General features: G+C 48.2%; 9 protein-coding genes and 1 non-coding gene across 10 annotated transcripts; 6 read left to right on the top strand and 4 right to left on the bottom strand.

Annotated features, from left to right (window-relative positions):
- Nucleotides 1-347: 347 nt before the first annotated feature.
- C8Q69DRAFT_36966 (hypothetical protein) lies at nt 348-2116 on the top strand. Its single transcript, XM_028627583.1, has 3 exons — nt 348-843; nt 912-1066; nt 1223-2116. Exons 1-3 carry the CDS (start codon nt 624-626, stop codon nt 1940-1942), a joined length of 1095 nt encoding a protein of 364 aa, XP_028489454.1. The 5' UTR covers nt 348-623; the 3' UTR covers nt 1943-2116.
- Nucleotides 2117-3116: 1000 nt separating this feature from the next.
- Nucleotides 3117-4837, top strand: C8Q69DRAFT_440872 (hypothetical protein; the record flags this gene model as incomplete). The annotated part of the gene is made up of 2 exons (XM_028628693.1): nt 3117-3173; nt 3272-4837. The coding sequence occupies 2 exons, from the start codon at nt 3117-3119 to the stop codon at nt 4835-4837; spliced, it is 1623 nt and encodes a 540-aa protein (XP_028489453.1).
- Nucleotides 4838-4930: 93 nt separating this feature from the next.
- C8Q69DRAFT_36721 (putative Fe-containing alcohol dehydrogenase) lies at nt 4931-7086 on the bottom strand. Its single transcript, XM_028627580.1, has 3 exons — nt 6217-7086; nt 6087-6145; nt 4931-6031 (listed from the first exon to the last, which is right to left on the bottom strand). The coding sequence occupies exons 1-3, from the start codon at nt 6636-6638 to the stop codon at nt 5025-5027; spliced, it is 1488 nt and encodes a 495-aa protein (XP_028489452.1). The 5' UTR covers nt 6639-7086; the 3' UTR covers nt 4931-5024.
- A 131-nt stretch (nt 7087-7217) lies between these two features.
- On the bottom strand, nt 7218-8270 carry C8Q69DRAFT_452508 (putative BYS1 domain protein). The gene has a single exon (XM_028629570.1). It carries the CDS (start codon nt 8161-8163, stop codon nt 7702-7704), a length of 462 nt encoding a protein of 153 aa, XP_028489451.1. The 5' UTR covers nt 8164-8270; the 3' UTR covers nt 7218-7701.
- Nucleotides 8271-9573: 1303 nt separating this feature from the next.
- C8Q69DRAFT_36739 (ASST-domain-containing protein) lies at nt 9574-11702 on the bottom strand. Its single transcript, XM_028627581.1, has 2 exons — nt 10690-11702; nt 9574-10634 (listed from the first exon to the last, which is right to left on the bottom strand). The coding sequence occupies exons 1-2, from the start codon at nt 11494-11496 to the stop codon at nt 9963-9965; spliced, it is 1479 nt and encodes a 492-aa protein (XP_028489450.1). The 5' UTR covers nt 11497-11702; the 3' UTR covers nt 9574-9962.
- Nucleotides 11703-12559: 857 nt separating this feature from the next.
- Nucleotides 12560-12650, top strand: C8Q69DRAFT_t17. The gene has a single exon. It is a non-coding gene; the product is annotated as a tRNA-Tyr (tRNA).
- Nucleotides 12561-13057, top strand: C8Q69DRAFT_452499 (hypothetical protein; the record flags this gene model as incomplete). The annotated part of the gene is made up of 1 exon (XM_028629569.1): nt 12561-13057. A coding segment is annotated over one exon (237 nt), but the record flags the coding sequence as incomplete, so codon positions are not given.
- A 916-nt stretch (nt 13058-13973) lies between these two features.
- C8Q69DRAFT_396454 (MFS quinate transporter) lies at nt 13974-15612 on the top strand (the record flags this gene model as incomplete). Its single annotated transcript, XM_028627740.1, has 3 exons — nt 13974-14067; nt 14145-15421; nt 15481-15612. The coding sequence occupies 3 exons, from the start codon at nt 13974-13976 to the stop codon at nt 15610-15612; spliced, it is 1503 nt and encodes a 500-aa protein (XP_028489448.1).
- A 1483-nt stretch (nt 15613-17095) lies between these two features.
- C8Q69DRAFT_396685 (chaperonin 10-like protein) lies at nt 17096-18435 on the top strand (the record flags this gene model as incomplete). Its single annotated transcript, XM_028627750.1, has 4 exons — nt 17096-17258; nt 17340-17713; nt 17775-17853; nt 17948-18435. 4 exons carry the CDS (start codon nt 17096-17098, stop codon nt 18433-18435), a joined length of 1104 nt encoding a protein of 367 aa, XP_028489447.1.
- C8Q69DRAFT_36585 (C6 transcription factor) lies at nt 18211-20462 on the bottom strand. The gene is made up of 3 exons (XM_028627579.1): nt 19406-20462; nt 18916-19351; nt 18211-18858 (listed from the first exon to the last, which is right to left on the bottom strand). The coding sequence occupies exons 1-3, from the start codon at nt 20233-20235 to the stop codon at nt 18547-18549; spliced, it is 1578 nt and encodes a 525-aa protein (XP_028489446.1). The 5' UTR covers nt 20236-20462; the 3' UTR covers nt 18211-18546.

Raw genomic sequence — 20462 nt, 5'->3', positions numbered from 1 at the left:
AGTCGAGCCACATCGGAGGCACCGATGGTTGATAGCACCATCTAGGCCTGTCTTTGGTTGTCAACTGTCAATTGTAAACTGTTACATGATGGCTTTCCTCTAGTCGACCGAAAAGGAGAACTCTTTGTTGGTCTGCCTGGATCTCTAATATAAATCATTTTTCGGATCTCGTGGAGCTACTTTCTATGGACCAAAACAACGGGGAATGCAACTTATGGTTCCAAAAAGAACCATAGAAGTGTAATAAGCTAGACAATTTCTCTTCTGCGTTTAGTTTACACAGACAATGAACTAGCGGAAGTACCATAAAAGTAAGTACTGATCCAAACCTGATATGGATATGGATGTGTGTAGGCAGCAGCAGCAGCAGCAGCATACCTACCTAGGTAGGTATAACAACGATTTTTTTCCAAAACTATTCTTTCTCTTCTTTCTTTCTTTCACACTATTCATCTTTTCGGGAGAGAATGTTCCTTTCTTTCAACCAGCTACGTACGGACTTGTCTCCTCGTCTTTAGCTCTCCTGCCAGGTCTTTTGATAGCCGTCTTATGACACTTCTGAGTCTCGTTCAAGCTCTCTTCTGGCCTTTCTCCAGTCCTTTTCTGCATCGTTTCTCGCGAAAATGTCAGCCGCTGAGGAGCTCGAGGATCCAGAACGCGCGGCGTTAATCGAAGCTATCAGTCGAGCCACGTCAGAGACGCCGATGGTTGATAGCGCCACCTGGGCTTGTCTGTGGTTGTCAGATATAGAGAATCTTCGAGGCCTCGTTAGTTTTGCCAAGGAGAGGCCAAAAATTGTTTTTCGGGTGCTCGAATCAAATGACATTGATTATCTCAGAGCGTGTGAGTGTTTCTTTTCATATATTCTCAATATGTCAGTGATATGCTAAATGCAGTTACTGCTTCATCAGGGACTGCTTCTCGCATTCTTTCTATCCCCGCTACGACTCCCACAACGCCCACGACTCCTAGCAAACGCTCTGCCATAGGGAGTCCGACAATGCTGCCTCAGCCCGTTGAATCCTCGTGGATAGCAAATAAACGCTCCGACACTGCTGAGAATGCCGTAAGTATTGACCCACTATCAATCCTACTGTATGGTTTATCACTTGGGCCCTTTTTCTGGACAGTGAGGTGTTTCCTGTCAACGCCACTGCCTGATGTTATCTTCCACTGGGAAGTTCCCTTGTGTCCCTTTGTGACAAATGCTGATAATAAATAGTGTGCCGAGAGAGACAGCGGTTCTTGCATAATCGAAAAGGTCCAAGACCCTGTGGATAAATGCCATATCTTTCCCTCTGCGCTCGGCAAGGAACCGGACAATACCATGCAGAGGAGGCTCTGGGCTATGCTTGAAATGTACTGGAGCCCTGCCAAGATTGAAGCATGGCAAAGGCAGGTCACTGGTCCAGCACTCACCGAACATTGTGCAAACTTGATATGCCTGACCCCATCGGCTCGCCGTTTATGGGAAAAGGCAAGGTTTGCTCTGAAGCCCTTTGAGCCCTCGGAGGATAAGAAAAAGATGCAAGTGCAATTTTTCTGGATGCCGACACATCAATATTCCAAGTTTGTTCGGTGGACCATGCCTCCGTCTATCCCCTCTGACCTAAAGTGCGGTAACCTTGGTGCTAAACTGTGGAATGGGAACCAGGACAAGCGTATGGTCTCGGGAGATATGATCACGATTACTACTGAGAACCCAGATACCAATCCATTACCATCTTTCGAACTCCTTCAAATGCAATGGATATTGCACAGACTGGTCGCCATTAGTGGGGCCGCGGACGTAATGGATGAGGAACTTGAGGATGAGGACGAAGCATCCTTCGGGGATCTATATCATCTTTGGGAACAAGCAGGATCGCCTCCCTTTGCGTCCAGCGTATCTCCGGCCTGTGGCGGTGGACGATTGATACCCTTGAAGACAATGTATATGTAGCTCCTATGCTATCTTCGAGTGAATATCTACCGAGACATCATAGGGAACAAATCCAGCCTCGGGTCAAGATATGGGAGGCAGAGAGAGCCTATGGCCAACGGAGATATCATAGGCGAAAGTAGCAGCTAGTGACAACCAATGGGAGAAACCGCAGTATCTCAGTGGTTTTCGTTTCAGAAAATAGTAATCATTGATAATTCTCAGCGTGGCGAGAGCACAGGAGGCAATAAGTGAGAGCTGAGCGAGATGCTCAGCTGTAAACCGACAGCTGAGAGAACAAGTAGAAACTGCAAATCAGGCATGCACACTGATGTGACGTACAGTAGTCTATATGATAGTTGATCTGCGATGCTCAAAATGATCTATCTAGACGGTCCAGGCCGCGAAGGCCATAGATATGACAACCCCCTGTCTTCGGCTTCAGCTGAAAGAGCAGAAAAAAAAAAAAGGACACTCGCTGGCCTGTGTCAGGGTTGGACCGATCAACTCAAAAACAACCCCACTAACTTAGATAAACGGCCGGATTGCAGGATCCGATTTTCTATGGAGTCATGGACCTTTTAGAATACCCGTTCGCTCATCTCTTTTGCGAGCTAGTTTAATTCCCCGACGCCAGACCGTTGAGATAACTAGTGGCTTTAAACGGCCACGAAATATTATTACTCGGACAAGCGCTTGCAGTGTCTCACGCCAACGACAAGTTGCCAGGCCCGCGGTGCTGGTGGCGAAGCCGATGGGGCCCAATGTTGATCTCTAATTCTTCTTGTCTCCTTTTGCCCCGCTGGCTTGTCCGTCTTTCTAATTTTGATCCTAACGGCGGCTAACTAAATTTACTAATAGTGCTATCCATCTCGTTGACCATTATTAACTCGATGCCCGATCAATCGCCTGCAGGACGGGGACAGGGATTTGCCGGACATGGACTTCCTTTTCTTTTTCCTTTTTCTTTTTTCTCTTGGTTGGGGTTGGCTTGCTCGTCACGGATGTGTCTTACGGGCATGTCCCTCTTCCTATATCACACTTCCTTGAGCGCTAACAAGACGATATAATGCGAATGCCCCCCCCCCCCACAAATCAAAATTCTTTGCTGTCCTGTGAATTTGCAATTCCGGTGTTGTATCGGTGTCGGTAACCCCTATGCCATGTTACCAGGGTCATGCGTCTTGGATGAGAGATGGTCGGAGTACCACGCAGCAAAGCTTGCGGCCTCTGCCGAGAAAGGCGTGTGAAGGTCAGTACAGTATTCAAGCCGTCTGAGATTCTTCTCGAGTCGAGTTTTGGACGGCACGTCAGAACTTGTGTCGATTTACTTACTGAGCAAGCAATCAGTGCGATGAGATTCGGCCCGGATGCACACAATGTGCACGATACGGAGCCCCTTGTCCCGGTTACAGCCGGGACTTGAAATTCCAAGATGAAGGGCCTGGTGTCAGGCGTCGACTCCAGTCGTCCTCACGGAATCCAAGCTCCGTTCGATCGAAAAGCAGTTCGAGGACGAGGCGCGGCGAAAGCAGTCGCTCTGCGACTCAGTCCATTCGGGAACACGCGATGGCACTTCTCCGACGGCATGTTGCAGACACGTCCATAGACGAACGAGTCGATTCATCCCTTGTCCGCAAGTCGTTCATAAACAGCCAGCCCCAGCTCTTCTCGGATTTCGTCTGCGCTGCGTTCCCGACCCTCTACTTCCACAACAGGTTCCGGTCCGGAACCGACCCGTCCTTCCCAGACTATATCACGCAGAATTTCGGTACGCATACGTACCAAGATGCCTCCGTCTGCTCACTCAGTAGCATCTATCTGGCCCATCTCACCAAGGATCCAGCCCTGTTGAGAGCGAGCAGACAGATGTATTCATTGGCGCTCAAGGAGGTTTGTAAGGCCCTGGACACAGAAGAGGCGTTTTCGGACAACATGCTCAGCTCCGTTGTGATTCTCAGTGTTTATGAAATGTACGCACAGACCTCTAGAGATGCCTGGGCACGACATTCGGAAGGTGTCAAACGGCTCATGCTCAGCCGTGGCGTCAAGGGATCGGAATCTGGATTCGGACGTTCTTGTTATTATGCCTTCAGGGGATTCCTGATAGCCACGGCACTCTTCGAAGACAAACCATGCTTCCTGGATGAGGAAGAGTGGCAGGAATTTGCTGCCAAAGTGCGCGCTGAAGATTCACAAAAGCCTGGAGAATGGTCTGCGTTCGTGGATATCTCAGAACCGATCTTCATGGAGCTCACCAAATGCCCACGATACCTCAGCGAAGCACGTACCTTGTCAACCTCGACATCATCTTCCCCAGAAGCTGCCATCGCACTCGTAGAGCGTGTTACGGAAACTCGAAATAAGCTTCTCGTCAGTGTGGAAGAACTGAGGACCTGCATTGCAGCTCACAGTCAACGTGCCCAGGGGATCAGCTATCGACCAGGCAACTTCGTTGGGCCTGTTCCCGAGGTCTTTGCGGATACGAGCCCATCTCTTCTCCTTCGAGGAGCAACTAGCGCTGTTGCTGCTTTGGACCAGTTACTGGCTTCTATCAGAATTGATATTGCTACAGGAAGAATGGCACCATCTCATCGGATATATGACATCACGTCTCCAGTTGCGTCGGATGAGACTGGATCCCAGACATATTCCCAGGCGTCGAGTCCTCAGAGCCCATCGTCCGGAGATGGAGCCCCGAGAGTGATGACCTTACCCTTTCGCATTGTCTCCGAGATTAGCCGTGGTCCATCTGGAACATCAGACCAGTCAGATCCCCGAGCAGTCATCTGGTTGGATCGCATTGCCTCATCTATGGGGATGTTAGGAATCCAAATCGTACAGGAGCCAGAAGATGATCCTTCTGATAAGGGGAAGAAACCTGTGAGACCTATTATCGAAGAAAGCGAGAGTTGACCCAAGAAAGAAATATGGATATTCAAAATATGCAATCTCTGGATTCTCCGCCTGGAAGGAAAAATGAATCATCACACTGTCTCACTGCGAACACCACGCTCTGCTCCAAATTTGCGATAGAAGCACGCCGGCCGCTATATACATAATGCTCAAAGATAACATGCAAGAGAAACAACATGACTGCCAACTAATACTCCAACGATGCTTCGAAGAGTTGCCGCAGCTCATCCTTCTCTGCGGTGAGCTCTTCACTAAGATTCGGGGCCAGCATCAGCACGCGCTTCTGCGGGAGTGTGCCTTCGATCAGGCTCTCGACATCAGAGGACTTGAAACCAAGAGCCTTCAGGCCACGGGGCTGGTCGCCCAGTTTGATGAGGAATTCGGCAATGGCTTCACCGAGGACTTCACCGGCGCTTTCTCTCTTCACATTGGAGATGTCAACACCGAATGCCTCGGCGGCTGCCAGATGCCGGTCAGGGTTTGATGCAGCAGTAAAGCGGAAGACGGCAGGGGCAGTAACAGCAACAGAGACTCCGTGAGGGATGATCGGGTGATCTACAGCATATCCGTTGTGCTTATAGCCGGGATTTTGACCGGAGATTGGGTAACTCATTCCGTGGCAGAGGTGGACACCAGCGTTGCCGAAACCGATACCGGCAAGGGTGGCAGCGAGGAGCATCTGGGACTGGGCTTCAAAGTCGTCGGGGTCCTTAACAGCACGGGGAAGGTACTTCACAGTGCTGCGAAGGGCGTGCAGTGAGAAGATATCCGAAATGGGGTTTGCACCCTGGTAGGCTGGTCGATTGATAGGGTTGGTAGGACGCGGAACACGCTCATTAAAGGGGATTGCCGTCCAGGACTCGAGAGAGTGACAGAGGACATCGAGACCGGAGGAAGCATGAACAGCGGAGGGCATTGTTCGCGTGTTGATCGGGTCACAGATGCCGAGGGTGGGCTTCAGTGCACGGTGAGCAACACCAGTCTTGGCCTTCTTCGAGACAAGATCGAAGATTGCCGTGCCTGTGGTCTCTGATCCGGTACCAGCGGTAGTGGGGATCGCGATGAGAGGCTTCAATGGCTTGGTGATGGGAAGACCCTTGCCAATGGGTGCGTTGACAAAGTCCAGAAAGTCAGCGTCGCGGAAGACGGTGTAGAGGTTCATCAGTTTCGCGGTATCAATGACGGATCCTCCTCCTGTATGACGTTAGACGGTCATCCTATCTACTCCATAAAAAACATAGACACCTACCGACAGCCAGGAAAGCATCCGGGTTGTATGGCTTAGCAAAAGCAATAGCCTCCTTGATCCTAGTTTCCATGTCAGAAATACCAACCTAGAACCGCAGAGCTACACAACTCTTTCTCGATATCAAACTTACGAATGATCCTTTGGCTCTATCCTCACATTATCGAACACCGTAAATTCAATCCCTTCCTTGCTTAAACCCTCAACGACCTGCTTCATCGCGTCCAGCTTGCTCACATTCGCATCCGTAACAACGCAGACTCTCTTAGCACCAATGTTCTTAAAGTCCATACCAACCTCCTTGGTCGCTCCGGGTCCGAACCGTATACTGGACGCTGCCATCTCGAACGCATACTCCTTCTGACGAGACGCGTCGATGGGCGTCGCCAGATGCCGCCGCACATGATTGGCCAAGGACGGCGTCTGGTGGTGATGATGGTGATTGGGGTTCGAATGGCAGGGACAATTGGGCGGATGAGTGAATTGCACGGTTCGAAGTAGACCCAGAGCTCTGTTGGCCGCCGAGGGCGCAACTCTGATTGAGGGAGCTACCATGATAGTCGACCGGGGATAAATGCGGGGGAGAAAGCAATCTCAACGGTACGATACTCCTACAGAGAACATGGACAGGGGGGCAATTGGAAAGACCACGAAGGAGATAATAAGACCTCGAAACAGCCCCTAGGAAGAGTGGAAGGGAGGAAATGAAAAGGAACGAGGCCACGGAGAAGGCAGCGAAGGATTGACCCCGGACAGGAGTGCGAGATGGGGTAAGAACAGCTCCGGGGAGATGATTATGCGGGGTTGGCGGGGATTTGCCCGAGGTTGACAGCTTTTAGTATTTACCGATATCATTAGTTATTTGATCTAACTGTTTGGGGTATCCTTTTCATCATTTATTCGAACTATGGGCTCTATCGGCCGAGTCAACGCGATGTTCCTGGTTTTTCTCATGTTTTTGACCTGTCAGCCAACGTACTCTATATTATTACTCTATACATAATACCATCACTAGGCCCTTCAGCTATACCGACCAACCGAGCTTAGAGTATGATATTACTTGTCTCATTTTCGAATATTCGAATATGCAAGTAGGCAAGCACAGAACAAAACAATGCGGCAGCATAAGTCACACTGCGGGCCGTTACAATAGTCGGATAACTTGAGAATCCAAGTAGTTATCATACACTAGAAGACATGGAAAACCTTATGAGGATTCAGCAGAAAATCACTATATGAACTACATCTAAGCTAGCTAGCCTTATATTTTTAGTTCCTGATAGAATCATATGTTGCGTGAGATCTCCAATGCATCGTATGACATTTCTGATCGGTAGATAATATTAGGGACTGTATAAATGATTGAGTAACCGAGCTTTCGCTTCTCTCTCTCTCTCTCTTTTTATTTTCTTTCTCCGTATTAGCTGAATGCATGTTACATATGTAATCCACTCCTTCCAATCTCATTCTCATAGACCAAGAGGTAGTCTCTCTCCATCACTTCCTTCAGTACACTTGATATTGCTGATTTCAGTCAGCACTATATTTCCCCGGATGATGGGACTTATTCACGTAGACCAGGAAAACACATACACTAATCTCTTCTCCTCCAAACCACTTAACAAGTCGTCAGAGTCAAATTCGTTCCCGACTGACAGACCTTCACCTGACTCCCCGACGGTGGAATACCGTTGGACCAATCGATCGTTCTACAGGAAGTATCCGAAGGAGTCACAACCACCGAAGTGCCCGAGAAAGGATCTCCAAAGACATCCGATAGATCATAATAGACGCCGTTATTGTCAAGAGCGTACGCGAAGTCCGTCTGGGCACTACCGTCATACAGACCGTTCTCAGTGCGAGTGATCTTGATAGCAATGCCACCCGAGCTGGGGTCGGTACGGAAGACCTCGGAGTATTCGCAGCCTGGGTTGACGGTGTTCTCGGGACCGATGGATGAGCCAACGGACCAGACGTAGATGGGTTGAGGGCAGTTGTTGTGCACGATGGCATTGCCAACGGCGTGCACGAGGGGAGTCAGCGCCGCAGTGGCGGTAAGGGCAAGAGTGGAAAAGTGCATTGTGGCAAAGGTTTTTCTAAGTGGGAGAAGTGGCTTGACTCTGTTTTGTTTTGGGATAGTATATAATAGTTCTTTGTGAGCTGAAGGTATGTTGCATGCAATCAATACAGATCTGAACAGGATCAATCGACCAATTTATACCTTTTACGATCCTCATGAAGAATTCCCTCCATTTGCCTTTTACAGATGTCACCTTGCTGGGCTGGGTCATTGTAACCCTATCCCGAGTATATGCTCCATCTCGTGATATCATCCTTCCAGACGAGCTGAGCTAAGGCGTACCAAGCACCTTTCCTTTCTTTCCATTTTTCGCCTTCTCTATTACTGGACAGCAAAGAATAGCAGGAGCATATTCCAATTGCATCCATTGGGGCATGGAACCTTGTCAGGCCTCAATTGAGACAGTAATACGGGTTGTCTTCTAGGATTCGATAGAAACTCTCCCCAGCTGCATTAGTTAGCACCTGAACGAAATTCTGGATACACGATCCAACGCCCGGGCACTCATGCGCTGTCTCGGAAAAAAAAGAAAGAATTCCCTATAATCCGAGTGGAGGAATATAAAACACATCTGACTGTTACATCATTCTATTTGACAGCCAGGGAAGAGAAATCTGGTATGGATTCGGCTGCAAGCAGTAAATAGGTATTAGGTATAATTAGTGCTTTTCTTTTTTAATTTTCCCCTCTTCGTCCTGTGACCTGGCGAAACATCATTAGGTCCGTTGCATAGGTACTGGATAATTCATGTATGTTGCGTGCCAAGGGCTCCTGTGGACATCTCGTTGGTTAGGTGTTGGCTTGAGAGCCATTCCGGTAAGGCCGGCTGCCGAGTTGTTTCAATAATAATCATCATCTCTCAGAGCCATGGGAAGCAGCCTTCGTATTCTTCTGGAAATGATGATCTCAGCTGACTTGACTCGTGGGTCGTGGCTAGTTTTCTTGGGCTCGTTACTTCGCTCTGCCATGGTGAACTAATTATAGAACGGTATGCTTCGATATCATGATCTGGTTTCTCGAACCGAGCAGCCTGAGCCGGAATGCAACGGTGGGCTGGTTTGAATTCTACCATACATGTAATAGACCGAGGATTCGTGCCTTGCTGTTTCAGTGGCAAGTAATCAGTTTGATCAGGAAGTTTATTCTTTATTCTTTATTTTTATTAGTCGTAAGTCACTCCAGCAATTGTTATTATTATTACATCTCACTCTGTCATCCGTGCGGGTGTGTGCTGGCTCGAATGACAAGAATACCAGCACCCGACGCTAAATACTACGGTCATCGACTCGGCCATTTCTAGGGACCTTGATATTTTTTTTTATTATTATACTAGGCCAGGTTGATAAAGCTGAAGTGAAGGTGAGAATCCAGGGAACTTGGAACCTGCATTAACCCCGCAAACTAACTAATCTTAGATAAGATCTTCTGTCCTCGATCCCAGAACTAAACCCAATTTCTGACGCATAGACTCAAACCATCGATGGCCGACCAGACAAGACCTTTGCAGTGACCTCACGAGTCACGGCAGGTGATATGCTTACGAATGTACGTTGAAAGGGCAGTTTTGCTAAGTATGTCAGGAAAAAAGTGGTATGCATGGTAAATTCTGTATATGTACTGTACAAGCCAAAAACCGAAACAGAATAATTAAATTGTGTCAAGAAACGGATATATTATCAGAACACAATTTAAGGGCCTCGTAGTTTAGATGGTAAGTCGTGTCAGAGGCGTGATGAGTGCCATGCGGACCTCGTTAGACTACACTGAGGTAGAATATGCTTTCGACATGCTGGGTCGAATTATTGAGTGCTGATCATGTCCGAGTATCCAAGGTTAGTTGTGCCCCTTCGCGCAACGACCTGGATGTACTGCGTTGTCAGTTGCTTGAGAGTAGTACTCGACTCGAATCCTGTCCGAGCAACAGTGCCGAGGAGAGTCTTGTTGGATGCGGTCTCAGTCTGAGCACCATAGACGGCCCAGTTGTCATACTCAGTGGCACCGTTCCAGCTCATGTATACAGTGTTGCCTTCGATAACGACAGCAGGCTTCCAGAATGGAGTGCCTACCCACTGAGCCTTGTAACCACGGTAGGATGCGACATCATTATCTGGCCCAAACTGCGCTGTCATGATGGTATTTCCGACAGCATCATATTCCTTGACCTTTGCAATGGAGCCATAGTCCATGACCACATGTCCAACTGAGTTGTCGAGCGGTTCGTAACTGCCTTGACTGACACTGTGGATCTCATCGCTAGGGTCGGAGAGGTTCTTAAGGTTAGAGACAGACCAGTTAACCAGATCCAGAGCCATGCTGAGACCAGTTGTCGGCTGTCCTTCGGCCGTGGGCGTATTGGCATTGTTAAACATGGTAAGCACGAGACCTTGAGATGTCTCATTGTCAACGCGAATATCATGCTGCCAGGAAAAGTTGTTGCCTGTTCCGAGGTTGAAGGAACCGCCGTTTTGGCCCTGCAATCTCACCATTAGCATAGCCCACCAACAAAGTAGGTTCAAAAAGACGTACATCCAACTGCCATTTGATCGTTCCATTCCGGTACAGATAATAACCGGACCAGAAGTGGCGGAGAGACACCATATACCCTTCATCCGTCTCCGTAATGGAGTTGATGTGGTAAGCATCCCAGGGGTCCTCCTGACTGGCACCAGACTTCCCCAAACCCTGGTGGGAACCATTGAAGGGGATATCAGCGATGTTCTCCAGGGCGCTCCATCTAAAAAGAATCTTGTTTGTCGGAATATCGATCTCATAGAATTGTCCGTCGAGCATCCAGCCGTCCGTCGGGCCCCCAATGGCACTCAGGTCCTGTTGTGTCACATTGTAGGCAGTGACTAGAAGAGTGTTCCGGTTTGTGACCTTGCTTTCATGGAGATCGATATAGGACCCCATAGTACTACCATTTGGACTGAGGAAAGGCCCATCCAGTGTCACCGTGTAGATCTCCTTGTAGGTATCGTCAAGGATATGTACAGTGCCGTAACCATAGCCGATGGACATCATGTCCCCGGCCCAGAAAGTGAGCACATCTTTGCCGTGGAGCTTTTGGACTTTGAAGTTCGATGTTACCTCGTCCGGCCCCTGGTAGACGAGATTACCCTCTTGATCATAGATCAGAGCGGCAGTTCCAGCAGCCTGGTTCCCTCTCGGGCCAATGAAGAGATATCCAGGAGCTTGGGGAGCGCCAGAAGTTGTGATATTGAGCTGCGGCGGCTGAAAAGGAGCTGTTTTATACGTCAAGTAAGGCCATCCCTGAGCAATAGCTCCGGCGGACAACGATAAGGCAGATAAGGTAGTTAAGAGACGGCGCGCCATCTTCCCCAGGAACAGACAAGGAACCAGTAGCCGTCGAAAAGAGTGACGACAGCAAAGATGGAGATTGCGTGATGAGATCTGGGGCGCATAGACTATATGAATCTCCTCCCCTGTCAAAACATCTGCGGGGGCTGACGTTTAACCTACCATACGTTCTAATGTCCATGGGGCTGAGCTGGCGATCTCCTTGGTGTTTCTTAAGCGGGCAAACAGTGATTGTAGATCAGCGCTCTTTCATGGGCAGGTCGCAAACGCAGACGGAATTGAAAGCAAGGCCCACTGTTGCACCAAGGCCCAGTTGCCCGCATATTGAGTGATTCTTTTGCCCGTTAGATACCAAGAAGCACAGATAGGATCAATATCGATCTAGCAGGATTCTTCTGTGATTCGCAGTCAGGGACACGGAGCACGCTCAGCAGTAACCTCTGCCATCCCGTTCTTTGCGGCTTATTGAACCCAACGGGTGACTATTGGCGATGAGGTCTTCAATCGGCCTTCTTGAAAGAGAGTGGATCGACAGGCACTGATCATCTTTTGCACCAAATAGAGTCTGTTCCATTGCGAACTGACCGCTGATTAACAATGCGCCATTCTCGACAGCTAGAGACAGCTTTTTTGATAACATCAAGTGAGAAGAACAGGGCTTACCGGTCTCAGGAACGCATTTGCAATTTGGAACATCCAGTCATTCTTCTATGGTTGGCCGTTGGAAGCGGACGCTCTCTCAGGCAATTTGACTCGGTTTTAGTTCCTGGACACTCTTATCCACTTGCACTCCTGGATTCCTGGACACCGACACACCGAGCGTCGATCCTAATCTGATCTCGGCACCAAGGGTGGAATCACAAGTGCTAGAGAGGTCCCTGCCACTGCAGGGTCCAAGGTCTTGATGGAATCCCTTCTAGTTATCCGTACGATGATTGTATCTTGATTCAATGCCGCAAAGGCTGTCTAGGTCCGGTCACTGTTGGGTGCATACCATAGACACATTATTGTAATGCTCACTATCTCTAAGTTTCGAAATTGAAAGGTTATTATACCGGACCGTCAATTATCCGGAAAACCCCCGATGGTCTAGTTGGATATGGCGTTCGGCTGTAATAGGAATTTCCATTGTTACCGAAAGGTCGCCGGCTCGATTCCGGCTCGGGGGAAGGATTTGATATCTTTTTTTTATCTTTTTCGTCGCCGAGCCTTTTCTCATTCGCAAAGGGGTTTATTTGCATTTTGCATTTTGCTGCTCTGAAGAGGCTATTCGCGGTTGTGAGGGTTGCTTTTAACATGGCAAAGGTGCTTGGGATACATCAGATGGTCATCAGTACCTATCTTCTTGACAAAAATATTAATGTGTACGACAGGCCTCTTAGAGTAGGAATCAGAACCCAAGATATTAATGATAACGCGCCTCTACTTCTTGTCCGTAATATTTAGTACTAGTGGCAAAGCTGTGCGGTAGGTAAGATCTATCTCCCTTCGAAACCCGATCACTGTCGCAGAGAAACAGATAAGTATGGTTTCGACTTCTGTCTTCGAGGAAACTCATAGACAATCAACATCCAAGAGCATCCTCATCCCGACCACTGGACTTGTTTGTTCTATTTTCCCCGGGGAGAATCTGGGGTCAGCTTGGCGATTTTGCGGGGTAGTTAGTTTAGTTTAGTATGCATCGGCCCTTGTCTCTAGCGTCGAGTGCAGTATAAAACTACTCTTCGATCAACCATGGAGTGAGAAGTGAATAACGATGGGATCCGTAGATCCAGAAGAGAGTACGGAGTTGATTCTGCTAACTATCTCTCAAGCTGTAAACAAGCACTCGTGGCTCAACGTCAAGCTGTTCTTATCGATAGGCGTAAGCACGCAATTCTAGCCGTCCTGTTGCAATCCATAACCAACCAAGATAGTCAACTACGCAGGGATCGAGCGCGGAGCTGCCGTCCATGCGTCCTCCTCGATTGCTCCTAAACTGCTCCCTAGAACATTGAGCTCACCATGAGAGGCTTGTCAATGGTCCAGGTCCCTCCCGCCAGCGCTTCGTGCCGCTCGATGGCTCCCATGATCGCTAAAGGAGCGATTCAGCATGGCAGAAACATCGGATAATAACTACGACTCAGAGCGAGTCAAGCCATTGCCACGATCCATGTGGGGGATCGTGCAGTCAGCTGTTACGGTCTGATCTTTTCCCAGGTTCCATTGACGCGTCCTTGACTGCTTGCGGATAAAACGAACGACGAACTGGATCTGGCATTTTGTATTCATCTGCTGCGACTTTTTAAAATCTTCCTTTGTGATCACTCGAGCTGATGAACTTGTGTGCGTCGCCGTTTCTCCATCTTGAGACATCTTGCTCTGGATCAAGCCAGGAGTACTCCCGGTAACAGAGGATACATCACAGCTCGCCCGCCATACTGACGTCCCTTTCCGAGTGCGGAAGAACCCAACAATCTAACGCTTGTTGTGACCAAGCATCCACCGCTAAGATGGGCCGCAGACTTGGCCTTTTCAGGGCCATTTACCTCGTTTGTATCGCTTGCATGGGTTCATTTGCCTTTGCCTATGATACTGGGGTGATCAGTATGTTGAGCGTCTGATCTCTGGATATGGATATGGACATATTGCAAAGAGCAATTCTCACTAACTCGATCTGACAGGCGGCGTTCTTACCCTGACCTCGTTCGAGGAAGACTTCAGATACACAAAGAAGCAAAAAACCAACGTCAATTCCAATGCAGTCTCAATCCTCCAAGGCGGCGCTTTCTTTGGCTGCTTTTTCATCTGGCCAATCACCAACTGGATCGGTCGACGCGGAGGTCTCATGGTCAGTTCTATCGTCTTTATCATCGGCACCATTCTCCAGGTCGTCAATTCACATTCGATTGGCGTGTTCTATGGAGGGAGAGTGATTGCTGGACTGGGAATCGGAGCCGCGACGGTGCTGATCCCGATGTATACCGCAGAAATGGCACCCAAAGACATCCGAGGCAGGCTGGGTGCATGCTTCCAGCTCTTCTTTGCGACCGGAGTCATGGTCTCGTACTGGGTGACCTATGCGGTCGGTATCGATCAACCGAAAGTCACCAGGCAATGGCAGATCCCTCTGGGCCTCCAGTTTCTGCCCGTTGGCCTGCTGCTAATCGGCATGTGCACGGTGAAAGAAAGTGCACGTTGGCTTGCGCAGAAGGGCAAGATAGAAAAGGCCAGGGAGTCATTGAAATGGGTCCGTGGAGGCCAAGAGACTGAAGAGCTGCAAGTGGAATTTGACGAAATCCTTGCCGGTCTCGAGGAAGAAGCCCGCGTCAAGGAGGGATTCAGTCTGAAAGAGCTCCTTCTCCCGGCAAACAGATATCGTATCTTCATTGCAATCACCATCCAATTATGCGCTCAACTGACCGGAAACACATCGCTGGCTTATTATGCTGCTCAGATCTTCTCTACCGTGGGCGCAGGCAATAACAACATGTTCGTGACAGGCTTCTTCGGTGTCGTCAAGGTAGTCGGAGTGATTGTCTTCCAGCTCTTCGTCCTTGACCGTGTCGGCCGTCGCGTTCCATTCATGGTGGGAGCATTTTCCATGGGCTCCTTCATGCTTATCATGGCTCTCATCGTAGCCACGCACCCGCCTAGTGCCACAGCAGCCCAGCATGGAGCATCGAAGGCCGGAATTGCGGCGGTTATCATGACTTACGCAGAGGCGTTCAGCTACAACATGTCCTGGGGCCCTCTGCCCTGGTTATACCTGGGTGAAATATTCTCCAACCGAACTCGAGAAGTTGGTCTCGCCATTGGCAGCGCGTCGCAATGGCTATTCAACTTTGTCATGTCGCAGATGACACCTCATGCCATTACCAACATTGGATGGAGGACATTTTTAATGTTTGCCATTTTCAACTACGCAATTATAGTATATTCCTGGTTCTTCCTAAAAGAGGTGTGTTTCCCAACTCACCGTCTTGAAATGATTAACTTTACTGACAAGTTGTTCACCAGACCTCCGGCTACTCCCTAGAAGAGATGCAAGGTGTTTTCGCCGGCCACGACGAAGCTGAAGGCAAGGACGTGGAGAAGAAGGATATTGAAGCGGCCGAAATATCTGCAAAGGCCGAATCGCGGGACCAATAATACGGATCAGGAAATTAGAAAGCCTTCCCACTCTATAATGACCTGTATGATCTGATGATATAGTATGTGGTTCTAGTCCAATCAATCACTATTTCTCCGAATTATCAACAGTTTCTCATGTTTCTCAATCCTCGTAGAGATGATGTGAACAATATCAATAAATACAAATTACAACCCCCACAAAAGCATATCGCCTTGTCATCTTCGGACAATTCCTCGGAATAATCGACCAACCCCCCTCCCTTGCGGAGCCTAGGTCACTCCTCGAACCAACCTCCTAGGATCGTTTCATCAAAAAGATGTCACATAAATCAAACTAACAAGCCCCAAAATAAAGTTCTGCGAATATCTGGCTCTGACCCCGGGCACCTCGCGTCGTAAAGTTTTGCGGAGAAATTGCATTTTTAGCGTCGGGGAAACTTTAGCTCGACGTTAATAAAATAAGTACCTAGCTACCTACTCTACATACTTCTTGTCCCTCTACATGGAAATATGTGGATTATACGTGAACTGTATGCATGTATCCATATATTGCAGAAAGCCCTTAATTATCTCAAAGATAGCGAAATGATGAAGATTCGCATTGAGATGGCCATAATCCTACATAAATTCGATAAGATTTTCTGATTAATAGACATGGTTAGGACATGAATATCGTGTCCTACTATCTGGATAAAGTAAAGAGTGTAATATAGACCTTCGGCATTACCCGTCAAGTTGACTAATTAATCCTAACATCTCCTGCAAGATCCCGGCGACTTGTGACCTGCATCTGCAAAGGCGGGGTAGTTAGGTATATTTGCAGATTAGTTATCGTGAAGCTTAGGAAAATCTACCAAAGGGCGAGGAAGTAACTAAGTTGTATTCAGTTTGATTTTATCGTTTTTATTATTACAATAAGGACTTATGAATCGAGAAATGTAGTTCCACACATAGACCAAGAAAGCTTCGGGAGAATTCTGATGATTACCTACTTAGCCCATATGATGCAAAATCATCTAACAGTAATCCATCTATAGGTATCGGTACCACACCATGAAGAAACAAAACGCATATATCCCTACATCCTATTTCCCCGAACATAGCGATCAGACGGAGAAACTGCGGGGATGTACTTGATGTCCCGCGAACCAAGTCGCGTTTCTTTCTGTCTGATTAGTCGGAATCCCAATGTCGATGGTCAAATGTGGAGATTATTCCGGCCTTCGTGTGCTATAAGCTATGATGGATCTGCATGCAATGTGTACGGATTCATCGGATCGTTCGTTCTAAGAATGGTTTGGGGAATTTATGGTTTTATGCGTGATAGTTATTTCTCCTTCGTCCTACAATGCTATGTGGGGAGGAGACCTCAGGTATATAATCCTTTTTTTTTTCTTTTTTTTCATCAGAAAGATCATTATATCCGAAGAAAGCATCTATCTTCCAGACAAAAAAAAATTCTTTATAACAGGTATTCTCTCTAAAGAAGAAAGCAGGAACAATGGGCTCTCACATACCCCCCGACTCAATCCCAAAAGCCCAAACTGTCGCTCTAGTCCGTGAAATTGGCGGACCCGTCGAGTTTAAAGATGACTATCCCGTCCCTGTCCCTGGTCCGAATGAAGTCTTAGCCAAAGTCCTCTACACGGGGGTATGTCAGAGCGGTATGCATATAAGACCCCATCGAACCGATCTGAATCACCATTCAGATAACCAATGAGTAACCAACGAATGAAAAACTACAGACCTACATACCAAATCCGGCACTGCTGCCAGCGCAGACGGGACTCCCATAACTCAGATCAAGCTCCCCCACATCGGCGGCCACGAGGGAGTCGGGCGTATCGTCTCCCTAGGTCCCGGATGTGAGAACGACCCAGACCTCCACATTGGCGATCTCGTCGGCATTCGCTTTTCAAGTCGAATCTGTCGACGATGTGAGTTCTGTCTCGCTGGCACAGAGCAGTATTGTGTCCGAAGCACGAATCATCTACATCATGAAGATGGGAGTTTTCAGGAATATATTGCCCTCGATGCGGGTTATTTGACGCTATTGCCGCAGGATGTGGACCCGGTGGTTATTGGACCTGTGCTTTGTGCGGGCGTTACGGCTTATAAAGTCTGTTTCTTTGGTCGTGTCTGGAGAATAGAATGGGAGATTAAGGCTGATGATGTTTCAGGCAGTGCTGAATGCAAACGTTAGAGCGGGACAGTGGATTGTCGTCGTAGGTGCAGGGGGTGGATTGGGGCATTTAGCCGGTGAGTACTAGAGGGCATGTCTATTCAAGGAATAGAATATCACAGAAAGCAATTCATCAGCCCATTCCATGATACAACTAACCCACCCATACAGTCCAATACGCCAAAGCCCAAGGCGCCTCCGTCCTCGGCGTCGACACAGGCGCCGAGAAACGAGACTTCGTCCTGTCCCTCGGCGCCAAAGACTTTATCGACTTCGCACTAACAGATCCCATTGAGAAAGTGAAAGAAATCACAAACGGCGGTGCTCACGCTGTAATCGTCACTGCCGGAAACGCAAAAGCCTTTAGCCATGCGGCGGAAATGCTGAGAGTGGGAGGAACGCTTAGTTGTGTGGGCATACCTCCTGGTAGGCCGCATTTGGAGACGCCGATTTCGACGATTGTGATCAAGGGATTGAAGATTACGGGCAATTTGGTTGGTTCGTTAAGTGAGTGTATGGAAGCGGTGAGGTTAGTGAGACGGGGTATAGTGAAGCCGAATGTGATAGTTAGGCCATTTAGGGAGCTTCCGAAAGTGTATGAGGAGATGGAGAATGGGGATATTTCGGGAAGAATTGTGCTGAAAATTGCTGCTGATTAGGGATATTATTTTTCGTCAGAGTAGTGGCCAATCATTATGGTATAATTCTCTGGAATTGGGGTTTATACACACACATCCCGATCATCCAATATGGAAAACGCATCTATTCCATCAATGGATAGGCATATTAAATGACAAATTGACCGGTCGAGATTTTCCCTCCTTATCGTCCATTACACCCGCATGCGTACTCTCAATATCAAGCGTCCACAGACGCGAAGGAGCTCTCAGAAGCGCTTCTGCAGTTTTCTGGCGCAATATCGAATCCAGTATCGGATCCTGCTCAAGAAAAGGTGACAATTTCTGATATAACCCGTGCAGGAATTCCAGCGGTCCAAGACGGAAACGGGAATCTGCAGATACAGCTGGATTACACAGTAAAGTGTCTGCTAGTGAATTTGCCACTTCGAAGCATTTCAAGAGCTGTTGTTTGTCATCAGTTATACAGAACTAAAGAAGAGTTAAGGATGGAGAACGTACCTGGTCCCGACCAAGTGGGAGGAGATCCTCGGCATTGTAGTCCTTCAGTGAGCTTAAGAGATCACGACCAACATAGGAAGGAAAAGTAAATGTCATTAGTGCATTATAAGAAGTTGAAGAGAGTAGTCCTAAGGAGAGTGCTTGCTGCCAGATGATGGTCCGCATCCATTCTTTGGTTATATGATAGTCTGCCAACCGAACGAATGCAGCCTGGTCTCGCTGCATGGATAGGCCGTGGAGGAAATCTTCTGTTGTGACAAGTTTGTCTGTGAAGGGGTATGAGCTATTAGATGCGATGCATTGTGCGAAGGCAACGAATAGCCTAGCTAGTTCCAACAGTCCTTGAACGTGGACATTGTCAGATATGGCGCTCGCGTCTGGCAGCTTTACAATATCGGCGTAAGAAGGCGATAATCCTAGATGCATAGCGTATCCTCTGAAGGCATATCAGGTGAATTATTTTCGTTTATATCATCAGAAAAGGACATACCTTTCCGAAACCCAGAGTAATAAAAACAATATACCTTCATTATCAACCACATCTGAAGCAACTTCCGACATGATCTCATCACAATCCAGCCTCAGAAGCCTTGCACACGAAATCGCCTCTTGGATGAATATCAGCGCAGAGTTGCGCTTGTTCACCTTGGCATGATAGACGTGGAGGAAGAACGAGGCCAGAACGCTCCGCAGATCAAGATGTTCTCTATAATGGCTCTGCTCTCGAACCCTGATGCATTCGCCAGCCAGCACGGCACCGTCTACTATGTTGCTGTCCTGTTCAATGGGCGGAAGATCCAACTGCGCCATGGTCGCAGCACAGAGCGCCGTTGCAAGGCAATATGTGCCTGGGTCATTTCCGCCATCTTGAACTCGTTCAAGCAGCCCTTCCGCCTTGACTACCGGCCAGACACTGTACGATTTCGATCGATACTCATGTATAATTGTCTCAAGGGCCATCGAGGACACACATGCAGTCATGGAGTTAGCAGGCAGATTAGTTATATCCCATGAAACCTCTCCATGAGTCGAAGAGTCAACCACTGTAGTCGGGTCCAGGAATCTCGCCCCCACGGCATCGGACTCCGACTCAACATTCTGCGACGCATCCACCACATCTAACTCATCGTTTGTAGCCCATCTCGCATTAACAGCGGTGGCTAGAACTCGAGAAATACGCCTCGACTTCGGACCTCGCTTTCGTGCCGGTTTCAAATAAGTACAGTCGATTTTCTTGCTTGAGGATAAGCATGAGCGACACGGTTGCGCACCGTCGCACCGGACTTTGCGAGAAATGCAGGAATCACAGGCCCGTTTCATGGGTTGGCTTATAAGATGAAAGAATTCAGTTAATATTAATATGTAGTTTCTGGCTAAATAGCATCAAGCAAAAAGGGATTCGGGGACATGGAATTTATATATATACAGTGAGCCACTAAGTTAATCGGGGGTATTATAAATATAACAGATTCAATTCATACACAGAAGCGTTGAAACAGAGTCACGAGTTCGCAGACAGTCTTGCTGCCAACGAAGCAGAACAGACT

The sequence above is a fragment of the Paecilomyces variotii genome, assembly GCF_004022145.1.
Source record: "Paecilomyces variotii strain CBS 101075 chromosome Unknown C8Q69scaffold_1, whole genome shotgun sequence".
NCBI lineage: Eukaryota > Fungi > Ascomycota > Eurotiomycetes > Eurotiales > Thermoascaceae > Paecilomyces > Paecilomyces variotii.
The sequence above is the reverse complement of the archived record's forward strand: the minus strand, read 5'-3'. Positions and strand labels throughout refer to the sequence as shown.

What these genes read in the sequence shown, in the direction of transcription:
- C8Q69DRAFT_36739 (XM_028627581.1), bottom strand. Translation starts at nt 11,496, where the DNA reads ATGGCGCGCCGTCTCTTAACTACCTTATCTGCCTTATCGTTGTCCGCC. An exon ending in CGATCAAATGGCAGTTGGAT is followed by an intron (nt 10,635 to 10,689) that starts GTACGTCTTTTT and finishes GTGAGATTGCAG; the next exon opens with GGCCAAAACGGCGGTTCCTT.
- C8Q69DRAFT_36721 (XM_028627580.1), bottom strand. Translation starts at nt 6,638, where the DNA reads ATGGTAGCTCCCTCAATCAGAGTTGCGCCCTCGGCGGCCAACAGAGCT. An exon ending in ATAGAGCCAAAGGATCATTC is followed by an intron (nt 6,146 to 6,216) that starts GTAAGTTTGATA and finishes CATGGAAACTAG; the next exon opens with GATCAAGGAGGCTATTGCTT. An exon ending in GGATGCTTTCCTGGCTGTCG is followed by an intron (nt 6,032 to 6,086) that starts GTAGGTGTCTAT and finishes AACGTCATACAG; the next exon opens with GAGGAGGATCCGTCATTGAT.
- C8Q69DRAFT_452508 (XM_028629570.1), bottom strand. Translation starts at nt 8,163, where the DNA reads ATGCACTTTTCCACTCTTGCCCTTACCGCCACTGCGGCGCTGACTCCC.
- C8Q69DRAFT_36585 (XM_028627579.1), bottom strand. Translation starts at nt 20,235, where the DNA reads ATGAAACGGGCCTGTGATTCCTGCATTTCTCGCAAAGTCCGGTGCGAC. An exon ending in TTACTCTGGGTTTCGGAAAG is followed by an intron (nt 19,352 to 19,405) that starts GTATGTCCTTTT and finishes ATATGCCTTCAG; the next exon opens with AGGATACGCTATGCATCTAG. An exon ending in TCCCACTTGGTCGGGACCAG is followed by an intron (nt 18,859 to 18,915) that starts GTACGTTCTCCA and finishes GACAAACAACAG; the next exon opens with CTCTTGAAATGCTTCGAAGT.
- C8Q69DRAFT_36966 (XM_028627583.1), top strand. Translation starts at nt 624, where the DNA reads ATGTCAGCCGCTGAGGAGCTCGAGGATCCAGAACGCGCGGCGTTAATC. An exon ending in CATTGATTATCTCAGAGCGT is followed by an intron (nt 844 to 911) that starts GTGAGTGTTTCT and finishes CTGCTTCATCAG; the next exon opens with GGACTGCTTCTCGCATTCTT. An exon ending in CCGACACTGCTGAGAATGCC is followed by an intron (nt 1,067 to 1,222) that starts GTAAGTATTGAC and finishes GATAATAAATAG; the next exon opens with TGTGCCGAGAGAGACAGCGG.